The sequence below is a fragment of the Neopsephotus bourkii genome, unplaced genomic scaffold (genome assembly GCF_033783945.1).
Source record: "Neopsephotus bourkii isolate Nb327-2 ecotype Australia unplaced genomic scaffold, CSIRO-AGI_Nbou_v1 NB_716, whole genome shotgun sequence".
In the NCBI taxonomy this organism is placed as follows: domain Eukaryota; kingdom Metazoa; phylum Chordata; class Aves; order Psittaciformes; family Psittacidae; genus Neopsephotus; species Neopsephotus bourkii.
In genome coordinates, this window is record NW_026901215.1 from 540,844 (window position 1) to 563,864 (window position 23,021).

Sequence of the window (23,021 nt, forward strand, 5' to 3'; positions counted from 1 at the left end):
TCATAAACATGGACATTTCAGCCTATTTCCACCAGTCTGGCAGCACCTGCACCCTGCCTTGTTCTGGGCCATGATGAGTATCTCCTCTGCGTGTGGCCATAGGTGGGAGCAGCCCATAGACCTCGATACACCTGACAACGTCAAACATCTCCCTCAGCTGTGCAGCCTTTGGTGTGAGTGAAGGTTCCTCTATGGCAATGCACGTGGGGAGCAGGTCCTTCACTGGGAAGGTGAGGGAAGGAGCACGAGGGGGTGAGCAGGGAGGATGCAGCCCCCAAAGGAGGGCAGAGCGTGGTTGAGGGGCAGGACACGGGGCAGGCAGGGGCAGGGTCATGCCGGGGAAGGGGCAGGCCGGGGCAGGGATGGGGGCCGGAGGGTTGGGCTGTAGGAGGGACCGGCAGCGGGAGGCGGGCTGGGTGCCTCGAAGCCAGGCTGTGCCTGCAGCAGCTCCTGCGCTCGGTGCCTGCGGGCCGAGCCCTGTGCCCGGCGCACACCTTGGCATCACCCTGGAGCCCAGAGCAGGACGGAGCCCGCAGCGGCGCTGCCACCGGCCGGGGAGGGCTGCGGACCCCGCTGCGGGGCGAGAGGTGAGGGACAACCCCTGCGGTGGCAGGGGGCGGATGGGGCAGAGCTGCGGCAGAGCTGGGGCAGGGAGGGAAGGGCCCTGGCTGGGGCAGTTCGTGCCCGCTTCCAGCCCCCTGCACCGGATGGTCCTGCAGGGACAGGGACGGTGTCCACCTCCCTGTGCGATGCCATTGCCCGTGGGCACAGCGGGACGGCCCCAGAGAGCCACAGCCCAGCCAGTGCCCAGTGCCTGGCGTTGGGGGGTTTCTTGGGAGCCAGGTCCTGGCAGGCGGCTGCCTGCTGACCCCCCCCCCCACACACACACACCCTCCCCAAGCAGGACAGGCAGCCTGCAAAGCTGTCTGCAGGTCCCTCAGGGCAATACAGGCACCGGAAAGGGGGAAATTGACCCATTTCTGCTGGGTACAGCCCTTTAACCCTGTGGCAGTGATACCCAACCCACACCCTTATCGGCCATCACCCTCCGTACCCCCCTGCCCAGCCCTTTGTATAAGTGCTATCTCAACAGGCTGCAGTGTCCCCATGCCTTGCTCCCCACCCACTGCTCCCCCAGCTTCTCAGCCAGCTCCTGCCATGGCTGTTCCTACTCAGTGCACTCTGGTACACAGCCACTTGTCCTATGGGGAGCCCCCCATGCACACACACACACAGGGTTGGGCACACACATGTAAGCAGAGCCCTGCTCTTCACATGTGCTTGCTGACAGCATCCTCCTCATGTGCTCAGGGGCACCACAGCCACCAGCAGCGCACCAGCCCCATGGCACTCTGGTGCAGCCAGCAGTGGGGAGCAGGCAGATGCCTGCACAGGGATCGTGCAGCGGGAATCCTGGCCTGGCTGTCCCTCGGCTCCTGCGGGAGGGGGCAGGGGATGTGTGGGATCATGCAGGCAGCAGGAAGGAAGCCTGTGCTGAACAATAGGGGGAAATGGAGGAACTGGAAAAAGACCGAGTGGCAGCAGAGTCAGCACAGATGGTTTAGTGCGGAGCAGCGTGATTCATGGGAAAAAGGCCCTCAGCTCTCCGCAGAGACCACGGCTCTGTCCCAGAGCTGTGCCAGCACAGATGTGGGGATGGGGGTCCCGAACAGCGTGCTGAGCCCCCAGCCGTGCCCCTCTGCCTCGAGCTGTGGGTGCTGGCAATGGGCTGAGGTGGGTGGGAGGCTTCCCCCCCCTCTGCCGTGAGTCACGCTGACCTCTCCCATGCCCTCGCCAGCAGTGACAGAGGGAGATTATGGTCTGTCCTTCCGGCTGCAGAGCCCTCCCCGCGCTGGCCGGCTCAGGAGCTCATCCCCTGGGAGGGGCCCAGCTGCTCCCCCCCATTATCCGCCTCGGGGCACCCCTCTGGCTGCTCCCATCCTCCTCACACCCAGCCCCGTGCCTGGCAGAGCCCGCGATGTCCCCGAGCCCGAAAGCTGCGCAGAAACCCGCTCCCTCGTGAGCCCCCGCCTGCTCCGTTCCTGCCTGGTCTCGGGTCACGGCCTCGTCGACAAAGCGGGGCCAGGATCCGGCAGCTCCGGGGAGGGGCGAGAGGCTTGGGGCTGAGGAACAACAGGATGTGGGCTCCTGGAGCTGGGAGGTGAGCGACAACGGGGAGAGCGGTGAGGCAGGGGGAGCTCCGGGAGCTGCCCGTGCGCCCACCCACAGCTGAGCACCCCTGTCCCCCTCTCCTTCTGCCTCCTCATCCCCTTTCTCTCCTCTTCCACAGATGATGGGCTGAGCATCCGTCGCAGAGGCACCCCAGGGCCATGAGCTCTCCGTGTGGTCCTGACTCCGATATCGCAGACTGGCTGGCCACCATCCACTTGGAGAGGTACCGGGATGTTTTCAAGCAGCATGGGTACCATGTGGCCAGAGACGCTGCCTCGCTGGACAGTGACCACCTGCAGCAGCTCGGCATCACCGCCACTGGGCACCGCAAAAGGATCCTGAACTTGGTGCAGCAGACACAGGTGCTCAGTCAGTCCTGGAGAGGACCCGCAGCAGAAGACACCCATTTCCAAGCCATTGAGGGCCTGGATGCCCCCCAAACGGGCAAGGATGCCATGAAAACAGAGCCAGGAGGGGCCACTGACACCTTGGGGACACAGCAGCTTGCGGCTGCGCCCACCCAGGCATCACCTGCAGACAAGGACCCTGCTCCTCCCCTCGTGAAGCCCGTTCCCAAGCCAAGGACGGTTTTCCCTCGCTCCAAGCCGGAGCAGGGCTCAGCGCCTGCACTGCCAGCGCGCCCCACGGTGCCGCTGCACACACACAGAGACGGGGCCACTGCAGCCTTTGTGGTGCTGGAAGGGTTTGTGCCAGGGGAGAGCTCCACGGATCTGGAGAGCCCGGAGCCCCGGCCAGCGCAGGCGGTTGGGTCAGGGGCAGCCGTGGCCATGGGCATGGGGTTATCCCGGCTGCGGGTGCGGGACATTGCTCGGGAGGGGACATGGTCCCCGCCAGCTCTGGATCATGGACAAACCCTGGAGGCATCAGAGAAATTCCCCCTGTCCGCCCCGTTTGTCCCACCACGGCACAGCCACAGGGTCCCAGCAGTGGAGACCGGCACTGGGGGTGTTCCAGAGGCTCACCCTGCATCCATCCCAGCCAGGAGAGATCCCTTGCCATGCCCCAGAGCAGCCCCGCAGCCCGCCTCAGCGCAGGGCAGGATGGAGATGGTGTCCAACGTCATCTATGAAGGACTCAAGCGTCTGTCAGCACCCGCTGAGGACTCGGGAGGGGAGGAGGGTCCCCAGGGCCAGGCTCAGCCCCCAGCTCTGTCCCCGCAGGAGCCGACCCAGCTGGACAAGCCTGAGTAAGCAGATGCATTCCCTCCTCACAGCGAGTGGAGGGGGTTGCAGAGCAGCCAGATCCAAGGATCCGGAGACCCCCTCCATTCTCAAGACCCCATTCCCAGCCTGGCCCTGCCTGCCTCCCAATGCTGACAAGCCCCTTTCACCACCCTTCCCACGCCTCCCCCAGGCTCTGCATGGAGCCCAGCCCGCAGGGCAGCTGGGATCCCTCTGAGATGACAGGGTGACCATGGGCCCCTGGATTGCTCCACTGCTTGGGGGGAGAAGCTGCTGCCCCTCCTCTGCCCCCCCTCCCCAAGCAGCAGGGCTGGGGTCCCTGCCATGGTGAGGGGTGGCTGAGTGAGGGTCTGAGTCTGGCTCAGGTGGGAGATTGTTAGAGGGGGTCACCTGGGATGGGAAATGCCTGGCAGCCCCAGGGGCTATGGGAGGAGAAGGGAGCAAAGGAGGGCGCTAGGAGCAGGGAAGGGTTGCTGTGCATCCTTGGGGACAAAGCTGGGTTCTGCCCTGGTCAGACGCAGCCTCAAGCCCATCTAAGCCAGATGGAAAAACACGATGGAGAAATCCCACCCCATCCCAGCCGCAGCCACAATAACCCCTCTCCTGTTTTCCAGCAGTCCTGGATTGCCCCCCGTCCCACAGAGACCCACCAGCACATCAGGTGAGAGCACCCAGGGTGCGCAGCCGGGACCTCCTGGTGTCCCCAAGGAAGAGGGGTAAGGGGGACACCCTCTGCCTTGTCCCCAGGTCCTGCCCTGTGCCCCTGTCTCACTCAGGGACACATTTGGTTCACATCTCTGTGGTGTTGTGGATGTTGGGTTCACTGTGGTGGGCTCATTGGGGGGTCCCCTCCAGGCCTGTCAGTCCTGGCTGGTTGCAGCAAGCGCTGCTGACTTCCTTTCCCTCCCCTGTCTCTGCCCGCAGAGGTCAGTGAGCAGCTCGTCAGCCCCTACAGCGAGACCATCTTTGGGCACATAGCCCCATCACGGGAGCAGAAGGTGAGAGGACATGGTGGGGATGGTGGGTGGCCCTGATGTCACTGCAGCCCATCAGCTGCTGGTGGTGACACAGGGGTGCCTGGCAGTGCTGAGCATCACTGGTGGGCTGTGGATCACAAGTTAAGCCCCTTTGCAGTGGGCCAGGCTGGTTGAGGAGGTCTGGGGTGTGAGAAGGCAGAGAGGAGGGGAGATGTGACCAATATCTCCTCCCAGGGTGCTGGCATCTCCTCCGATCAAAGCTGCGAGGCAGTGCCTGAGCTGGACTTGGAGCGAGAAGCGTGCAGGTAGGAATCACCTCCTCTGGGCTCAGGGGCTGGGATTTGCTTGCCAAGGGACAGGGACACCCCTGGGGACAACCTGAGAGGCAGTGGGGGCTTTTCCCCCACTGCAGAGCAGATCAGGAGTGTCCGGGATCAGGCCAGCAGTCACAAGAGGAGCTGATGGGCTCAGAGACGAGAAAGGGCCGTGCTGGTGGGTGGCCCTCGAGGGGTCAGTGCTTGCCAACAGATGCTGTGGAGCCGTTCCAGTGGTTCTGGGCACCTACACACCAGGCAGAGCCTGGATTTGGCTGCTGGGAGCAGGAAAACCCCAGGGAGGACAGGGATCAGTCAGAAATGGGATGGCTCTGAGGACCAGATGAAGGAACGTGCGACCTCCAAAGGCTCCAGCATCATTTGATCAGCATTTGCTGTTCTGTCACACACTGTGGTGGACAGTGAGATTGAGGGGCACTTTAAAATGCTTTTGAAATGTCCTTTCCATAGCTCCTGATACCATCTCAGAAAGAGGAAGGAAAGTTGCTCTTCCCATTTCGGATGGGGAGGGTTCCTTTTCCTGTGTTGCTCAGAGAGGAGGCGCTGAGCTGCAGCTCTGTGTCCTACAGCTCTGCCGTGGCTTTGTTGGCCAATACATCCCCATGCCCCTGCCTCTCTGGTCCCAGTACTGGTTGGTCCAGCACTGGGAGTGAGTGTGATCCAGTGTCACAATCCCAACACGGGCTATGGGCTGGAATTGCAATTAGCTGGGAATAGGAGCTTTGGAAACAGAAATACTGACGTCGGCTGTGGAGCCACTGAACCAGCAGTTCAGAGCAGGGCTGGGTGCTTGTGGGTCACAGTTTCCATCCATCAGCTTCCAGGAAGCTGGGATGCAGAGCATCCTGAGGGCATCAGCTGGGTGCTTTCAGCCCTGGACCAACCAGGGTCTGGCTGAGAAGAGACAGGATGTGACCATCAGCAGCACCAGAGGCAGCAATTGACAGGGTTTTCTTGCAGCCTGAGCACTAAGGTTGGGGCATGGGGAGTTGAACAAGAGAGAAAAGCCTCTGAAGACCTTTTGTACTGTGCTCGTGAACCCGTTTGTTGGGCTGATCCAATGCTTTCCTCCCCACCAGTCCAACCATGATCCCCCTGGAACAGAGCTATGGGCTGTCTATATGAGATACCTTCTCTCACCCTCTTCTGGGGCAGTTCTGTCTGGACCACGCTGCTCCCTGGCTTGGAGTCTGGGCATTGAGGGTCAGTGTCAGAAATGAGCAGAGCTGCCTTTGCCAGCAGCAAGATCTCCTCAGCAAAGAGGAATGAGAAATTCCCCTTGAACCTGTGAGCTGCATCTCTGCGGGTCCAGCAGAGGCTGGAGCATAAGCTGGGATTCACCCACTCTGACACCGAGCACTTTCATCCAAGCTGGTGGTGCTCAGCCCCATGAAATGCTGGTGTGGAGGATAGCATCTGCCCTGCTTCAGACAACAGTCTTGGCAGGAGAGAGGTGGTGGCACAGCAGTGCCTGTGTCACCCCATGGAGCTCAGGGCACTGGGTCAGACAGCAGCTCTTTGTGGTGAAGACAGTGGACCTTACCCTGGTTTGCATCAAGACTCACGATGAGATGATCCACAGGAAGATAGGTACCCAGACTGCTGCTCCCCACACCTCAGGGCATCTTCTCTGTGGAAGAGAAATACTGGGAATGGTGTATCCATGACAGCTTATTCCTTAACTCCCTACCTACCTCAAGGTTGATTGTCTGGCCCATGACCCCCAGCTGAAGTAACCAGATCCATCAGCAGCTCCTTGGTCCCCTCACCACCTGCAGATCCCTTTCCTCCATCACCCACCCTCCATCTCCCAGATCCCCCATGTAAGCACTGACAGGCTGAGACTGCCCCAACTCAGTGCACCTCAAGCATCACGTTCCAGGCTCAGCTGACCTGGAATTATGCTTTCCTTGCCCTGAGGACTCATTTGGCCCTAAGTTTGGTTGTTTGCATTGCCCAGCACCAGCTGAAAGGGAGATGACTTGGCCTTAGCACACTTGCTTGGAGGTTTTGAGCTTTCCTCTACCAACCCTGTCCTCAAGGGCAGAGCTGGGAATTGGCCTGGGTCTTGGTGTGCTCCTGCGATGCTGAGAGACCCCACTCCAGCTGGGCCATGAGCTTTGCTTGTCCCTGCCGGATGCTGCTTGTCCTCCAGCTCTTTGTGGCGTCAGTGGCTGTAAATCATGGCTCAGGAAGGGGCTGTCATGGAGTTTTCCTCTTCTTATCTTGCCCTGACCCATTAAGAGCATCTCTCTCCCACTTGGCTCTGACATCAAGGCTGATGTCCGCCTATGATGTGCAGAGTCCTCCAGCTACCTCACTCCCTGGGCAGCCCCTCCTGAAGGAGCTGGACACCAGGCTGGGACTGCAGCCAGATCCATCACCCTGCCAAGGCTCTGTTACACTAATTCAACAGCAATGGTCATTGTGATCTGAGCCTCCAACCACCCATGGCCATTTCTTGTCTTTCTGGAGCCAAACAGGCCGTTTCACCTCTCCAGCCCCACACACTATCCCAGAGTTGACTCCAAGCCTGGATGGCTCCAGCCCAACATCCCCCCAGGCAGATTGCAGGTCTTGCTTTTGTCCCACATGGTTCAATAATGTCCAATGGCCTCATAAGGTGCTTATCCATGGCCAAAGCACAGGTCCATGCATTGCCTTGGTTCCTATGATGAGGCAGTGCTCAAAACAAGGTGTTTTGAGGATTTGCAATGAGGGAAGGTGTTTGCAGTCATTCTGGTCCAAAAGCATTCTAGCACATGGTATGGTGCTGGAGGTGGTTTCTCACATCAAGTAACCCCCAGTGGGTTTCTCCTCCTTACATTTCTCCTTCTACAACATCCCATAGTGAGGATTCCCACAGATCAGCCACTTCTGCACCTTGCTCCTGCTGGCTTTATCTGCTGTCACCCAGCTCCTGTGGCTGGAGCAGAGGTGGCCAGGAGATGCTTTTCTGCCCTTCTCATGCTGCTCATGGCTTCAGGAACCTGCCCCATCACTAACCCTTTCCCCACTGGGGAAGTGAAGCACCACTTGCTCAGGTGCTCCTCAGGCAGAAGCTGTGATAGGGCTTGGACCATCCTCGTTGCTTCTCTTGGAGTCTTTTCTTCATCCTACCATTGGATGCCACCAGCGATCCAGTGGTGAGGGTGCTCCGATGCTGATGCTGCAGCCAGGGTGTCTCAGCTTCCATGGCTCTCTTGTTGCCCATCATCAGTGCACCGGAGCAGCTCTGCTCTTTGCTCTGGGACTGTCAGACATTTCCCAGCACATTTCCTTTCCAGGGAAAGAGCCACTTCTGGCTGGGAGGGCTGAGGGGAAGGGGCAGGCTTAGCAGTTTATTTTCATAACTTCCTTTTATTGTTATGGCTGGATGGGCTCACCAGGCCTGGCTGGGGGTGCAGCCCAGCTTCCCAACAACAGGAGATGGCTGCAGGAGCTTCACCAGCTCATCTCTCCATCCCAATCCCTTTGCAAAACCCAAGAGCAGGCAGGAGGTGTCGCAGCAGCAGGACATTCCCAGTGCCATGAACACTGGAGGGGTAGAGGGAGAAGGAAGCTGAAACCCCTGGTGAGGAGGTCGGGGGTGAATTTAGAGTAGGGAGCAGGAGGTGGGACTGGGCTTGGTTTGCTGCCTGTGAAGAGGGGCAGGAGGTGATGCCAGGGGTTTGGAGATGTGCAGTGTTACCCACAGTGGGGAAGCCCATTTTGCCAGGTAGCCCCAGCCTTGCCACCATGCAGGACTGCCTGAGCCTCAGGCTGCTGGTGGCTATGGGCTCATAAACACTGAGCCCTTGTCCCACCCTGCTCATGGAGGTGCAAACACCGCATCATGGGGTGCCCCGAGGAGCTCAGGATGGGGGCAGAGCAGTGCGAGACATCCCAATGGGATGGCATTAAGCTACCATAGGCCGGCTCCCTCGTAGCCCTGTTTCCTACAGGATGAGCAGTGACTGCAGCAGTGAGGGAAGGAGTGAGGATGAAGAGACCCGGTCCCGGCTCATTGACCGCATCATCCAGAATGACACGGAGGGATACTCCACTGTGGAGGCACCCCGGGCCGAGGGCACCCCGTTCATCCTGCCTGCACATCTCTACCCAGACGAGGTCCTGGACGACCTCACCATCTCCCCTTATGCCAGCTTCACGTCGCTGTCCGAGCCCCGGCCCACCATGCTCAGCGGATGGCTGGACAAGCTCTCCCCACAGGGGTATGTGCCCACCCATGGGACAGTCCCCATAGGTAAAGCCCCCCCTTGGACAAGGCTGGTGAGGTTGGCACACTGGTCACCGTGCCAGACCTCCCCACAGGAGGAGCCTTTTGGGTACCACTGCACCGGTCTCTGTGCAGGGAACAGGGGTCTGTGAGCAGATGAGGGGTTCCTGGGGGGATCATCTCCTTCCCAACAGCCTCATTTTTCTGCCATCCCAACAGGAACTATGTCTTCCAGAGGCGCTACGTCCGTTTCGACGGGAAGAACCTGATGTACTTCAGCAGTGAGAAGGTACCAAGGGGCAGGATGTGGGCAAGGCGGGGAGGCTGCACTCAGAGCAAGGTGCCTTGACACCACGTGAGCTGCAATGTCCCCTTTGCCTCTTCCTGTCCTTCTGCAAGGAGCCAGCACTCCTTTACCATCACCAGGGCAGAGCAGCCGTGGTGGGGCTCTGAACACAGCCTCATGCTATAGGAAGCCCGGGGTAGCAGGGGTCCCTCTGGAAACAGGGAGCAGCAAGGGGGGGCCCTTCTGGCTCCCAAGCACTGGGGTAGACCACAAATGGGGGATCCCTGGGTGCCACCATGGACCCATCCCTACCTGAATCCTCATCTCCTTGTGGCTCAAGGCTCTTTGAGGCAGCACCCAGCTGAGTACCTAGGGATGTGCTGCACAGAGCAGCTTGTCTTGCTATGGGTGCTGCACTGTGGATTAGGTGCATGTGATGAAACAACCTTTTCCTGTCCCACATCCTCTCATCCTTCAAGCCCCATTTAGGCCTGATGTGGGGTGCTGGTGGCTGCCATACCACATGGGGTGACAGACACTGCTTCTGTGGCCTCACGTCAGTGGCACCCATGCAGAAACAGATACCATGCATGGCCCACAACTGCAAGAGCTTGCAGGCATCCCTGTCCCATCTCCTTACCCCTATGGTAATGGCACCACAGGGGCAAGTGCTGGCATGGGTGGGTTATGGAGGTGTCCCATAGGAAGGGCAAAGGGGGATAACCCTGCCTGGGGCTCATTCCAGGAGCCTTACCCCAAGGGGGTGATCCCGCTCTCCGTGATCGAGATGGCTCGCTGCACCAAGGACAACAAGTTCCAAGTCATCACCAGCCACCGCATCTTTGTCTTCCGTGCTGAGAATGAGGGTAAGCGAAGACCCCAGCCAGGGACCACCGGTGCCTAAGTTACCTTCCCTGCCTCCCTCCTCCCGTCAGAGCATCCCAGGGGTATCTCTCACCCCATCCCAAGCCATCCAGCCACGATGATCAAGGGGACCTGTCCCCTGCCGTGTCCGCTGGGTGCTCTGCTCCATGCCAGGGCTGTTGGGAAGGGCTCAGACCCGCTCCCTCATGCCTGGTCCCCAGCCCAGAGGAATGAGTGGTGCTCCACGCTGCAGAAGAAGGTGACGGAGCAGCGCCTGGTGGGGTCCCGGCCCCGGCCCGCCAACACCGCCCACTGCCAGAAGTCAGGAACCCTGGAGCTGAAGGGACAGAAGTCCAAGGTGTTTGCAACCCTGAGCCTGCCTGAGATGTGGCTGTACAAGAGCGAGCAGGTTGGTCGCTGGACCAGACACCGCAGCGAGCTGAACAGGATGAGGGCAGTGGAGGGGTGGAGGGATTTTAGTGCCAAAGGGAGAGCAGAGAGGAAGAAGACAGGTAGGAGAACAGGATGAGAGCAGGAAGCGAGAGGTGCTTCACACAGCAGAAGTAGCAGGGGCTTGGGCTTGGAGATGCAGGTACCAGGAATGGATCCCCCCCCTTCCAATCTTCTCACTATGACCTGCTTCCCATGGGGTTCCCCTCCTCCTGCCTGCTGAGCTTTCTCAGCACCCCTGTTTCTTTCCCAGTCACTTCATTTTCAGTTTGCAGACATGCACTGAGCATCATCGAGTGTCTGTGGTTTCTGCTCTAGTTGATACTTGCTTTATGAGTGTGCCTGACCCCAAAACGGAGGCACTTGAATGCCCTGATTTCAAGGGCTGCATGCCTTTCATTTTAAGGTATCACGTACTTGCAGGATGCTTTATGTCAGCCCTCATGAGGTACCTGAGAGATGTGACATGGTACCAGGTCTGCTTGTCCAGGCGAAAAAGGGATAGGGTGCTGGGGGTGCTGGATGCAGCAACCTGGCTCCAGCCCCAGCATCACAGGCGTGTCTGGGTGGTGCAGCCACCGCAGCCATGGTGCTGCAGAGCCAACAGCAGCGTCACTCTGAATTGCAGTTCTTTAAAATGGGCATTGGCATCTGCGTGATTGAGATGCGCGGCTCCACCATTCGAGAAGCCAAGAACCGCAGCTTCGAGCTCATCACCCCCTCCAAAATATTCAGGTATCCCAGTTATCCAGTGGGATGAGGTGGGGGGAGCAGGCGCATGCTGGACCCAGGTGCTGGTTGCTCCAGGCCCCTGAGTTTTGGCTGTGCTGGTGTTTATAGCTTCGTGGCAGAGTCAGAGCGAGAGAAGCGGGAGTGGATGGAGGCCCTGCAGGAGGCCATAGCTGAGATGCTCTATGACTACGAGGTGGCAGAGAAGATCTGGTCCAACAAAGCCAACAAACACTGTGCGGACTGCTGGGCTCTGAGCCCCGACTGGGCATCCATCAACCTGTGCGTGGTCATCTGCAAGCAGTGTGCAGGCCAGTACATCTCCCATGGGGGTCCCATGGGTGTGGGTCGGGGGTATGGGTGCGACTCGGGTACCACTCCCCCAGTGGGACCAGGGAGTGCTCACTCTCTTCCTCCCCACAGGGCAGCACCGCAGTCTGGGCTCCAACATCTCCAAAGTGCAAAGCCTGAAGCTTGACACCAGCGTCTGGTCCAATGAAATCGTACAGGTAGAGGCACTTGGGGCAGGATGCTGGGGCTGGCACAGCAGGCTCAGGGCCCAGGCTGCTTCTCCAGGCAGGGCATCGGGAGATGCAGGCATCTCCCTCGGGATGCAGGGATGCTGCTCCTCCTGCCTGACCCTCGCCATGACCTCGGGACTCTCCCACAGCTCTTTATCATGCTGGGAAATGACCGAGCCAACCGATTTTGGGCCGCTCGCCTCCCCGCTGCTGAGGCCCTGCACCCAGACGCCAGCGCCGAGCAGAGACGGGACTTCATCTCCCGCAAGTACCGAGAGGGACGGTACCGCCTGCCCCATCCCCACTACACCACGCAGGAGGACGTGCTCCAGGTAGGAACGGGGAACCTCGGGATGCAGGGAGGATACTGGGGTGCTGGGAACCAACCCAGAGCTCCATCCAGAGATACCAGCACCTCCTGCTTGGCTGTGTCTGCCCACACCCTTGTGCCAGGGGTAGGGGCTCTGGTAGGAGGTTGTACCCCACTTTGCCTGCCTTCAAGCACCCCCAGCAGCAGGCTGGGGGTCTCTGTGTGCCAGGACATGGTCCCTACAGGCACTTGTCCCATCGCAGGCACTGTGCACTGCAGTGACAGGACCAGCTCTGCTCAAGACCATCCTGCAGTTCTTCTCATCCACGGAGGCTGGGCTGGCGGCTGACCCTGCAGCCTGCGAGGTGGCACCAGAGAGGAAAAGGCTCAGGAACCATGCAGGTATGAGGAGCCCCAAGCCCCATCTGTCTGTGATATGGGGGTTTCCTCCTATCCACTGCCCCCTGCAGCATGCCCCAAGGCTGGGGACAGGCAGGACATTAGATGCTGTGGCTCACCCAGTGACCCCCCTGCACCTTCTTTTGCGATGGGGCAAAGCAGTGGGTTCTTCTGGAGCCCCTATTCAGGGAGCCCCATGCCTGGCACACCCGCTTACCCACACCTGCATGAGTGGGGTCTCCCTGCCCCTCCAGTAAGCACGCCTTGGTGGGTGCCTGCTCCCGCCCACTATCAGCATCATTCCCCACAGGGACCCCCTGCGCGCAGGAACCGGGTCCGGAGGGTGTCTACAATGAGATCACGCAGCCAGTGGCACACAGTGGGTACCTGTACCGGGCCACAGCCCCACACAAGCTGCCAGGCACCAAGAAGAGCAAAGAGGGTAAGTGTGGGCAGCGCAGGAGGGCAGCCAGGGAGTGTGCACCGCGGTGCCACTGAGCCCTGGTCCCACAGACTTCCAGCGCGCGTGGTGCTCCCTGGAGAGAGCCCTGCTCTTCTTCGAGACAGAGAAATGCACAGAGCCCCTGGGCCACATTGAGAGCAGCGACCTCCTCTCCATGGGTGTAAGCAGAGCTCAGGCAGTCACCAGCCCTGGCCCCACTGAAAGGTACCCCCAGCAGTGCCCCCACTGCATGCCCATGGATGGGCATTGCTCCTGCTTGGAGCAGGTTCAAGGTAAGGGGCTGCCCTGATGGGCTGCTTCATCCTCTGCAGGTTCCGCTTCACCCTCGAGCTCTTCCTCACTGGGGAGAAAGTGCAGCAGCTGGGAACCGATGGGCCTGAGACACTGCAAGCATGGGCCAGCGCCATCGGCAAGGTGAGCCAGCCCCAGCCCCATTGCCATGCCAATGGTGGGTCCCTGGGTTCTGCCCCTGCCTTCCCCTTGTGCTCCCCACACTCTTCATCCTCTGTGTCAAGCACCCTCCTTCCCTTTGCAGGGGCTCCCATCCTCCCCAGCAACCTGCCCCCATCCTCATGGGGGTCTGCGCTGGGGTGCTGAGCCCTGTCCTTACCCAGCTCACCTCTGGCTCCCTCCCGCAGTGGTTCACCCCCGTGAGCTGTCACTGCCTGCTGGGCTACGAGTTCCAGCGCGTGGGCCAGCTGCGCTACAAGTGCATGCTCAACCCCGAGCGGTGGCAGCAGGCCTTCTTCATCCTGCAGAAAGCCCACCTCTTCATCTGCCCCGCTGAGGACGATGGGGCTGAGGACAGCATCAACCTGCGGCGGCTGCAGGAGCTCAGTGAGTGCCGTGCTGCAGCCCCGGGACAAGGCACCATAGGGTGGGTGGCCACGCATGGCTCTGACCCCTCCGCTTCTCACCTCAATGCAGGTCTGGTTCCCCCCACGGAGACTCCAGAGAAGAAGGAGCTGCTGGTCCTGGTGGAGATGGGAAGGTGAGGCCTGGCTGTGAGAATGATGGAGGATGAGATAAGCAACTTCAGCAGGCTGCCCTGGATAAAGGCACTCATCCATGGGTTGATGCTGGTCCCAAGCCCACGGTGGGGATGCTACTGGAACAGCAGCGCTGTGGCTAAGGGGCTTACAGAGGTCACCCCAGCCCAGGGTCTCACTGGCATAGGGTGTCCCCTGGCTCAGCCTGGCTGTGCTTTGCTCCCTGTGCATAAGGGCAGGAGGGGGTAACCTGCCACCCCTGGCAACCTTCATTCCCTCTTTTCTGCCCTTGTTGTTCTCAGGACATTTTACCTGCAGGGCTTGTCACGGGCAGACTCAGCAGCGTGGTACAGTGACATCCAGGCATCGGCAGGGGGCCGGGGCAACGCACTGCGGGACCAGCAGCTGAGCCGGGCAGACATCCCCATCATTGTGGATAGCTGCATCGCCTTCATCACGCAGTACGGTGAGCCCGGCATGGGGACCACAGCCACAGCATCCACCAACACACATGGGGTGGCCAATGGGGCCAGGTAGCGGGCAGGATAGGGCCCCTATGACCCCCTGTCCCTGTCCCAGGGCTGCGGCATGAGGGGATTTACCGCAAGAACGGAGCCAAGTCCCGGATCAAGGTACTGATGGAGGAGTTCCGGCGGGATGCCCGCAATGTCAAGCTGCGCATCAGTGACAACTTCATTGAGGATGTCACGGATGTGCTGAAGAGGTTCTTCCGAGAGCTGGAAGACCCTGTCTTCACCCTGGAGCTGCACCCACAGTGGAAGGAGGCTGCAGGTACATCCTCCTGCCATGCTGGGCTGCCTGGGGTCAATGTCCTCCAGGGCAGGGTCCTGGTACCCTGTCAGCTCTGGACCCACTGGGTTCACCATTAAGCCATGACCTGTTTGCCTCACTCAGAAATACCCTCGAAGCCCCAGCGCCTGGAGCGGTACAAGGAGCTCATTCAGCGCCTGCCTCGCCTCAACCACAAGACCCTGGCTGCGCTCATCGGGCACCTCTACCGGTCAGTGGGACGCCTCCCTGCAGGGTCCCCTGGTCCAGCCGGGGTATCCAAGGCCAGCCAGAAGTGTGGGATCACTCCATTACACAGGGAATGCTGGCTGCCATCCCAGGGAGACAGGAAGAGCCCAGTGCCCATGCCCTGCTTCATCACCCCTCCAGCTGCTGGGGTGTGATGAAGCATGATGCTCTGGGACACTTTGAATGTTCCCAAAGTCATCCTGCAGCAAGGGGAGTGACAGGAGGTTTAGGAGTAAAGGACACCCCCTGTAGGGTGTAAACTTCACCCGGTGCCCCAAAAAAGGGGGGAAAAAAACGAATTCCACAGCTGTTTTTTTCAGGAGAGTTTGTAGAAGGCAGAGGAGGGTGTCTGGGGCTGAAGCCCCATCCAATGTGGGATCAGCCCCTCATCTCTGTCCTCCTTGTCCCAGGGTGCAGAAATGTGCAGACCTCAACCAGATGAGCACCAAGAACCTGTCGCTTCTCTTTGCACCCAGCCTCTTCCAAACTGATGGCAAAGGGGAGCATGAAGTCAAGGTGATGGAAGACCTCATTGACAACTATGTCAGCATCTTCAATGTAAGCTCCCTGCAGGTCCTTGCCAGCCCCCTGCATGATGGCTCTCTCTCCCTCCCCCTTTATCCCTCCATGCTGCCCATCCCTGCCTTGCCCTGCATCCCTCCATCCTGGCAATGCATCCTCACTCCACATTGACTCCATGTGTCTCCCTTCTCACCCTGTGCATCCTTCCTCTGGCAGATTGATGAGGACCAGGTATCCCAGATGGATCTGGAGAACAGTCTGATCACCACCTGGAAGGACACTCAGGTACTGGGGATGTGCTTGCCAGTGCCCATCATGTCAGGGACCCCTGGGCTGGTGGGACTTCCAGATTCCCACTGTCCCACACCAGATATATGGGGATGGACCTTCACCAACTTGTGTCCCCTTCACCCATCACCTTGAGGCTCCTGCCTAGGGGATAAGCACCCCCATCTCCCTGGGCCACCATCCCCAGCCCCATAGAGAGGGGCTATGCACAGCACAAACACCAGCACAGCACCAATGCCACCCTCTCTTCCCTCAGCTCTCACAGGCAGGGGACCTCATCATCGAGGTTTACCTGGAGCAGAAGCTGCCTGACTGCTGTGTGACCCTGAAGGTGAGTCCCAAAGGAGACCATGCTGCGGGAGACAGGGCGGGATGCAGGCACAGCCTGTCCCTGGGATCCATCCTGCCACCACCTGCAGCTCCCCGTGTGTCCGGCCCCAGGTGTCCCCCACGATGACAGCAGAGGAGCTCACCAACCACGTGCTGGAGATGCGCAACGTGGCAGCCAGCCTGGACATCTGGCTGACCTTCGAGGCCCTGGAGAACGGGGAGCTGGGTGAGTGTGGTGGGATGGCACGGGGGGATGCTCTCGGCAAGGCAGGGCTGGTGAGGAGAGGTGTGGGGTAAGGGGGGCAGCTTGCTGCTGGTGACAGGGAAGGGGACACAGTGTCTGTGCCTCCCTAGAGCGGCCCCTGCACCCCAAGGAGAAGGTGCTGGAGCAAGCTTTGCAGTGGTGCAAGCTCCCGGAGCCCAGTGCCGCATACCTGCTGGTGAAGAAGGTCCCCATCGGTGAGGGGAGCTGCCTCTTCACAGGTAAGGCAGTCACAAAGGGTGTCCCCAAGGGGGACAGCTCTGCCTGAGTTTCCCCTTGCCCTGGCCACCACCCTGCAGCCATCAGGGGCACATCCCTGAGACCACAGTGGGACCCTGACCGCTGTCTCCCCAAACTGGGCAGGCGTCAAGCGCGAGACCCCCAAGTGTGGGCTGCTGAAGTGCCGTGAGGAGCCCCCCAAGCTGCTGGGGAACAAGTTTCAGGAGCGCTACTTTGTCATCCGGGATCGGAGGCTGCTGCTGCTCAAGGAGAAGAGGGTACCCAGGGGATGCTGAGGGAGGAGAGGCAGGGAGGGGAGCCTGGGGACAGCTGTGGCACAGTGGTGACTGTCCCCCTTATGGGGTGGCTGGCACCAAGCTGGGCTGACCCCATGGATCTCCTTCTCCAGAGTGCCAAACCAGAGCGTGAGTGGCCCCTGGATGCAGCCAAGGTTTACATGGGCATTAGGAAGAAGCTGAAGCCACCAGCCCAGTAAGTGGGACCTTCCCTGGGGCATGCATCCCTCTATTCCTTGGTCACCCACATGCAAACCCAGGCACTGGGAGCATGCCAAGCCCCAGTGGCACCCAAAACCACAACAAGCTTGGATCCATGGGGGAGCTCAGCCCCCTGCTACTGCCCACAGTCCTTGGGCTGTGTCTGAGCTCGGTGGTGCCTCCTCACAGCCCATCTCTTCCTTTGCCCAGGTGGGGTTTCACACTGACCCTGGACAAGCAGCAGCTGTGAGTATCTGTCCCTGCCACCCTGGGGCTGGGGGTGTTGGGATCAGTCCCCAGCTTCAGTGGCAGTGGCACAGCCAGGGGCAGTGCTATGGGCCCCGGGGGTCAGGGCAGAGCTGGTGCCTGGCTGGGGCACTCAAGGGACAGAGTGTTAGGGCCATACGCGCCCTGGCACAAGGTGGGAGCCAGGCTCTAGGGGCAGTTGTGCCTGACAGCCCCGTGTTCACAGGCAGGGGGACAAGGGGACATGGGCCCCACTGGCCCTTGCACCTTGGCAGCGTCTCCACTGACTCCTCTGCAGGTACCTGGTGTGCTCGGGGCAGGCTGAGCTGTGGGACTGGACCACCAGCATCCTCAAGGCTCAGGTGGGTGCACGCTGGCTGTGCTGTGGTCGGAGGGGGCTGTCAGGGCAGCCCAGCATGACCCCGCTCCCTCTCCTTGTGCACAGCACGATGACCTGCGCCCCGTGATCCTGCGCCGGCGCTCCTCCTCTGACCTGGCCAAGCAGAAGTTCGGCACCATGCCGCTGGTGCCGCTGCACGGGGACAGCACCGATGCCACCATGCTCTCTGCCAACCAGACCCTGGTAAAGCCCCACAGCTGCCCCTGCCCACAGGGGCTTCTGCACCCATCCCAGCTCCATGCACCCACCCAGCTCCCTGCACCCATCCCAGCTCCATGCACCCACCCAGCTCCATGCACCCATCCCAGCTCCATGCACCCATCCCAGCTCCATGCACCCACCCAGCTCCATGCACCCACCCAGCTCCATGCACCCATCCCAGCTCCATGCACCCACCCAGCTCCACGCACCCATCCCAGCTCCACGCACCCATCCCAGCTCCACGCACCCATCCCAGCTCCACGCACCCACCCAGCTCCCTGCACCCATCCCAGCTCCATGCACCCACCCAGCTCCACGCACCCACCCAGCTCCACGCACCCACCCCAGCTCCACGCACCCACCCCAGCTCCACGCACCCATCCCAGCTCCACGCACCCATCCCAGCTCCACGCACCCTCCCAGCTCCACGCACCCACCCCAGCCCCACGCACCCACCCCAGCTCCACGCACCCACCCCAGCTCCATGCACCCACCCAGCTCCACGCACCCACCCAGCTGCACGCACCCACCCAGCTCCACGCACCCACCCAGCTCCACGCACCCACCCAGCTCCATGCACCCATCCCAGCTCCACGCACCCATCCCAGCTCCACGCACCCTCCCAGCTCCACGCACCCATCCCAGCTCCACGCACCCTCCCAGCTCCATGCACCCATCCCAGCTCCATGCACCCACCCAGCTCCATGCACCCACCCAGCTCCATGCACCCATCCCAGCTCCATGCACCCACCCCAGGGCCCCAGAGGCAGGTGCATGTACAGGTCCGTGACGGATGCTTTCGGGTGGGTGTCCCTGTGCTTGGTGCTGTGCTCATGTCCACAGCAGCTCCCTGCTGCCTGCCCAGGCACCCACAACCCTGCTCCGTGCTATCTCGTGCTTACCTCTGCCCATCTCTTCTGTTTCCAGCGCCGCCTGCACACGAGAAGGACTTTGTCCATGTTCTTTGTAAGTACCAGCACACGTTGAATTGCATCCATTGCTGGCTTTGAACTTTGCTGGCAATGGGATGTCATCTACACTTGAGACATACCCAGGCCATCCTGCCCACACTGTGTGGCAGAGGACAGGGTGCCCATTAATCTGGGTGTCCCATACCCAGGGATGGGGGTCCCTGCATGGCCCCGGTGTGTGCAAGCAAGACCACAACAGAACAGAGCAGCTCCCACAGTCTCTCCCATTGCCCAGAAACGATCAACATAAGAAATGTGAGGAAACAGGTTTAAGTCCTCCTCACCATCAAGTTATTTGCATGGGGGCCACCTGGCTGGACCTCACCTCACCTGGCTCTGTGCTCTACGTAAGCACCCATCTTCCTTCCCCACCCAAGACCATATCTGCCAAGGGATGCAGGGCTGGTGCTACAGCCCGGTGGTGAGGACCATGCCTCAGCAGGCACCAAACTGCTCATCCTCCATCAGCAACAGGGAAGAAAGGGCAACAGTGCCTGAGCCAAGAGAGCTGATGGATAATGGTTCCATGGCAGGGATTGCAGGGAGGGCAAGCTGAGGGGGGATGGAGGGGTACCCTGCTGAGCGGTGTGGACAGTGCCCCTCACCGTGACATCCTGCCCTCCTGCAGCCTATGAAGGCTCACCAGGACTCCCTGGAGGAGCAGCAGGAGAAGGAGGCAGATGCTGATCCTGTCTACGAGGAGGTGGGCAACTTCCCCGAGCTGGCCACGCTGGAGCTGGGGCAGGGGCTGCTGGCAGACCTGTCGGCTGTGCCCCCCATGGACAGGTCCAAGCCATCCCTGTTCCCTGAGCATCCCCCCGCCACAGCGCTGCGTTCCTCGCTGCCCGCCAGCCCGGCCCAGAGGGTGGCAGGTCCCTCTGTCGCCAAAGCCCTGTCCCTCGAGAGGGGCTTGAACCTGGAGAGTGACAGAGCTCCAGTGCGGGGGCTCAGACCCACCAAAACAGCCTCTCTGGAGAGGAACATGGAGCCTTTCCTGGCACTGGGCAGGGACTGGGAGCAGGCAGCCACGCCAGGGAGCAGCCCCAGTGCAGACACCGCTGTGGAGATACCCAGGAAGAGGAGCGTGCAGCCTCCTTCACCCATCAATGACAAACTCATCCAGGAGCTCAGCAGCGTCATCCTCAGGAAGAATGAGGGCCAGCCGCCGGGGCCAGGCCAGCCGGTGACGTGACTCACTGTGCCAAAGGGGTGGCCACCAACCTGGGGGTCAAGTAGTGCCCAGCAGCAGCGACAATGGGTACCCCACACTCCTACAGCATGGAGCACGCACCCTCCTCCTCCTCCTCACCTGGGAGTGGGGACCAGTGGGGACCTGGGGACTAGTGGGAACCAGAGGACTAGTGGGGACAACGATGCTGAGCCATGGTACCCCCTCTTTGGAGGGCTGGGGATGCTGCCCCATGTGCTCTCCCTCCTGGGTGGCATCTCTGTCACTAGGCCCAGCACCATGGGAAGCAAGTAAAAGGGAAAATAAAAGCAGAAACATGGAGCCTGCATGTTTCAGCAGCATCCACAGTGTCAGGCACAGGGCACATGGTGCCTGCTGCCATGGGGGAACACAGCGTGATGTCCCCTCTCCAGCATTTGGCCCATGGGACACGTCAGGACACCCAAGCCACCCCCCAGTTCCCTTCTTGTCTCTAGCATGGTGTATTTGTGGGGGGAGAAGAGTGATCAATGGGAGCAGGGCTGGCCATGTGTGCCTGGAGCACGGTCCTGGCGATGGAGGACAGCTACTGCTCAGCCAGGGTATTTATATATACCTCTTCCTTCCAGCAGCAAGGAGAAATAAAGGTTTATTTGTACTCTGGAGGGTTTGGTCACTGCAGGAGGAGCAATGAGGGATGCTGGCATCCATTAGATGGGGAAATAAGGGTGCCAGGGCAAGGCGTGCAGTTGGGGGGCCCATAGGATGGGGGCACCACCAGCAGAGGAGCTATAAAACTGGGATGAAGCCCAGATCCAGGGTGGGATCTTCTGCCTAAGGCTGATGCCAGCCTGGGATGGAGCAGCCCTTTGTGGTGGCACCACACCGCAGGATGTCCCCCTTTGGTGCAGGGGGACACAGTGCAGCACCCCAAGCCCTGCCTACATCTGGCTCTGCTCATTGGACCGCAGGGGCAAGGCTGCCTTCTCCAAAGCCCTTCCCAAGGAGGTGTTGAGTCCCCTCAGGCAGCAGCTGCCTGCATCCCGCACCCAGACCCGGAAATCCCGGGAGACGTAGAAGTAGACAAAGGGATCGAAGCAGTTGTTGAAGGCGCTGAGCACCAGGGCCACAGTGTACCACAGGTATGTGGCGTTGTGGCACCCCGTGGCCCTCAGCATATAGTGGATGAAGAGCAGCACATTGCTGGGGGTGAAGCAGATGATGAAGACCAGGAGGACCACGGCCAGGACATGCACCACTTGCCTATAGCGTCTCCCCTCGGCCAGCAGCCGCACTAGGATGCAGCTGTAGGAGATGGTCATGAGCACAAAGGGCAAGCCAAAGCCCAGCCCCACCAGGCAGAGGAAATAGTAGACAAGGAACATGTGCGCATCCTTTCCTAGGACATCGTGGCACGTTGTGATGTTCAGGCTGGAGATATGATTTGTCTGGGGGCACAAAAGCAGGGGGCTCATGCCCAGCCCCACCACCAGCCAGATGCCCACACAGACACCTGCTTTGATCCACATCTGACTGGAGCCCTTCCACAGGAATGGGTGCATAACAGAGATGTAGCGCTCCAGGCCAACACAGGTGAGGAAGAGGATGGAGCTGTACATGTTCCCATAGAAGAAGGCCATCATAGCGCGGCACAGGTAGTCCCCAAAGAGCCAGTGGTTGCCCAGGAGGTGGTAGGAGATCTTGAAGGGAAGCAGGAGGGCAAAGAGCAGGTCGGCACTCGCCAGGTTGAGCAGGAAGAGGGTGCTGGAACATCTCCTGAAGTTGGTCACCAAGACCCAGCAGGCCAGAGCGTTGGCTGGCAGCCCCACGAGCAGGACCACAGAGTAGAGGGCAGGCAGGAGGCGAGTGGTGAGGGTGCTGTTGAGGAAACCTTCCACAGAAGCACTGGGGCAAGCGGCTTCTTCTTGGGCAGTGAGGGGGATGAGGGCTCGCCATTTGTCACGCACTGTGGAGGGGACAAGGATTAGGCTCAGCTCTCACTGCCCCTTCCCACTCAGGACCATGCAGGAGCTGTCATCAGCAACAGCAGGACCTGGCATTGCTCTGCCCCATGAGCCCAGCACAACGGGTCCCCTGCGACACAACAGGATCAAAAGGGCAGACAAGAAACCCACAGGGACAGGGCTGGGATAAGACCACCCATGCCAGCACAGGAGATGTTCTCCCAGCGGGGCTGCTTCCTCCTCCTCCTGGCCAGGCCCCCAACTTGAAGGCTGCCTCCTTGTTTTCCTGCACTCTGAGGCTTTTCACTGCATGCTCAGAACAAAAGTGAAGAACAGGAAGGTCCGGGACACCAGACAAACAACTTCTGATCAAATCCCTCTTCTGTCTGGCTCAGAAAACATCCAGGCTTTGCTGTCCTGCAAGTCACCCCCAGCTCCAAAGGCCCCATCCAGATGGTCCCCAGAGGACTCTGGTTACATCCAATAGGTTTCCCACAACCTCTGCCACCTCTGCGCATCCAGGGCACAGGGGAAATTCAGGACACAAAAGCAGCAAACAGTTTTTGCCAAGTGGACCAGGGGTGGCCAGGTTTCAGGTCTTCCTTAGGTTTTGAGCGTGGACACCCAGGGAAGGCAGCAGAGTAGTGCCCCGAGCTTTCACCACGACACCCAGATATCCCCTCCAAGTATCACAGGACACGATGTGTGCCCCTGTCCTGCCCCATCACCCTCTAGACCCACCAAGGCACTTACCTCGGGAGACTTGGACTGCCAAGCCAAGGCAGGCGCAGCCGAGCAGGAGGGTGACACAGGCAGCAGCAGAGCCGGGTGATGGCACCAACCGGGACATCTCTGCGGGGTGGCCTCTGCACAAGCTGGGTCTGCAGGAGCATCACAGGCAGGCCTGGCCCCTCCGTGCGTCACTGCGGCAGGACCGGCGCCAGCCCCGACCCACTGCCTCCTTCCTCTTTCACTCCATGCCGTGCCTGCGACCACATC

General features: G+C 60.4%; 2 protein-coding genes across 5 annotated transcripts; one reads left to right on the forward strand and one right to left on the reverse strand.

Moving 5' to 3' along the window:
- Nucleotides 1-388: 388 nt before the first annotated feature.
- Nucleotides 389-20,721, forward strand: ARAP3 (ArfGAP with RhoGAP domain, ankyrin repeat and PH domain 3). Of its 4 annotated transcripts, none has more exons than XM_061353942.1 (34): nt 390-587; nt 2,291-3,379; nt 3,989-4,035; nt 4,299-4,372; nt 4,586-4,656; nt 8,631-8,900; nt 9,125-9,194; nt 9,937-10,057; nt 10,277-10,464; nt 11,134-11,240; nt 11,346-11,545; nt 11,658-11,743; nt 11,905-12,087; nt 12,329-12,467; nt 12,775-12,906; nt 12,978-13,131; nt 13,239-13,341; nt 13,566-13,764; nt 13,855-13,918; nt 14,219-14,382; nt 14,496-14,708; nt 14,832-14,937; nt 15,365-15,512; nt 15,693-15,761; nt 16,021-16,095; nt 16,206-16,320; nt 16,449-16,577; nt 16,720-16,853; nt 16,985-17,067; nt 17,283-17,318; nt 17,617-17,680; nt 17,764-17,901; nt 18,847-18,885; nt 19,519-20,721. In XM_061353942.1, the coding sequence occupies exons 2-34, from the start codon at nt 2,331-2,333 to the stop codon at nt 20,080-20,082; spliced, it is 5,334 nt and encodes a 1,777-aa protein (XP_061209926.1). In that variant the 5' UTR covers nt 390-587; nt 2,291-2,330; the 3' UTR covers nt 20,083-20,721. The 4 variants fall into 4 exon arrangements, with proteins under 4 accessions (XP_061209929.1, XP_061209926.1, XP_061209928.1 ...); XM_061353944.1 differs by having other exon boundaries at nt 3,992-4,035; XM_061353943.1 differs by lacking the exon at nt 390-587 and adding an exon at nt 1,945-2,161.
- Nucleotides 20,690-22,967, reverse strand: LOC133212475 (proteinase-activated receptor 3-like). The gene is made up of 2 exons (XM_061353947.1): nt 22,776-22,967; nt 20,690-22,024 (listed from the first exon to the last, which is right to left on the reverse strand). The coding sequence occupies exons 1-2, from the start codon at nt 22,870-22,872 to the stop codon at nt 21,000-21,002; spliced, it is 1,122 nt and encodes a 373-aa protein (XP_061209931.1). The 5' UTR covers nt 22,873-22,967; the 3' UTR covers nt 20,690-20,999.
- Nucleotides 22,968-23,021: the final 54 nt, after the last annotated feature.

Excerpts from the sequence above, each read along its gene's own strand:
- ARAP3 (XM_061353942.1), top strand. The coding sequence starts at position 2,331 with ATGAGCTCTCCGTGTGGTCCTGACTCCGATATCGCAGACTGGCTGGCC. Across the intron at positions 11,744-11,904 it reads GGTCCAATGAAATCGTACAG|CTCTTTATCATGCTGGGAAA; the intron begins GTAGAGGCACTT and ends ACTCTCCCACAG. Across the intron at positions 15,513-15,692 it reads ACTATGTCAGCATCTTCAAT|ATTGATGAGGACCAGGTATC; the intron begins GTAAGCTCCCTG and ends TTCCTCTGGCAG.
- LOC133212475 (XM_061353947.1), bottom strand. The coding sequence starts at position 22,872 with ATGTCCCGGTTGGTGCCATCACCCGGCTCTGCTGCTGCCTGTGTCACC. Across the intron at positions 22,025-22,775 it reads GGCAGTCCAAGTCTCCCGAG|TGCGTGACAAATGGCGAGCC; the intron begins GTAAGTGCCTTG and ends TCCCCTCCACAG.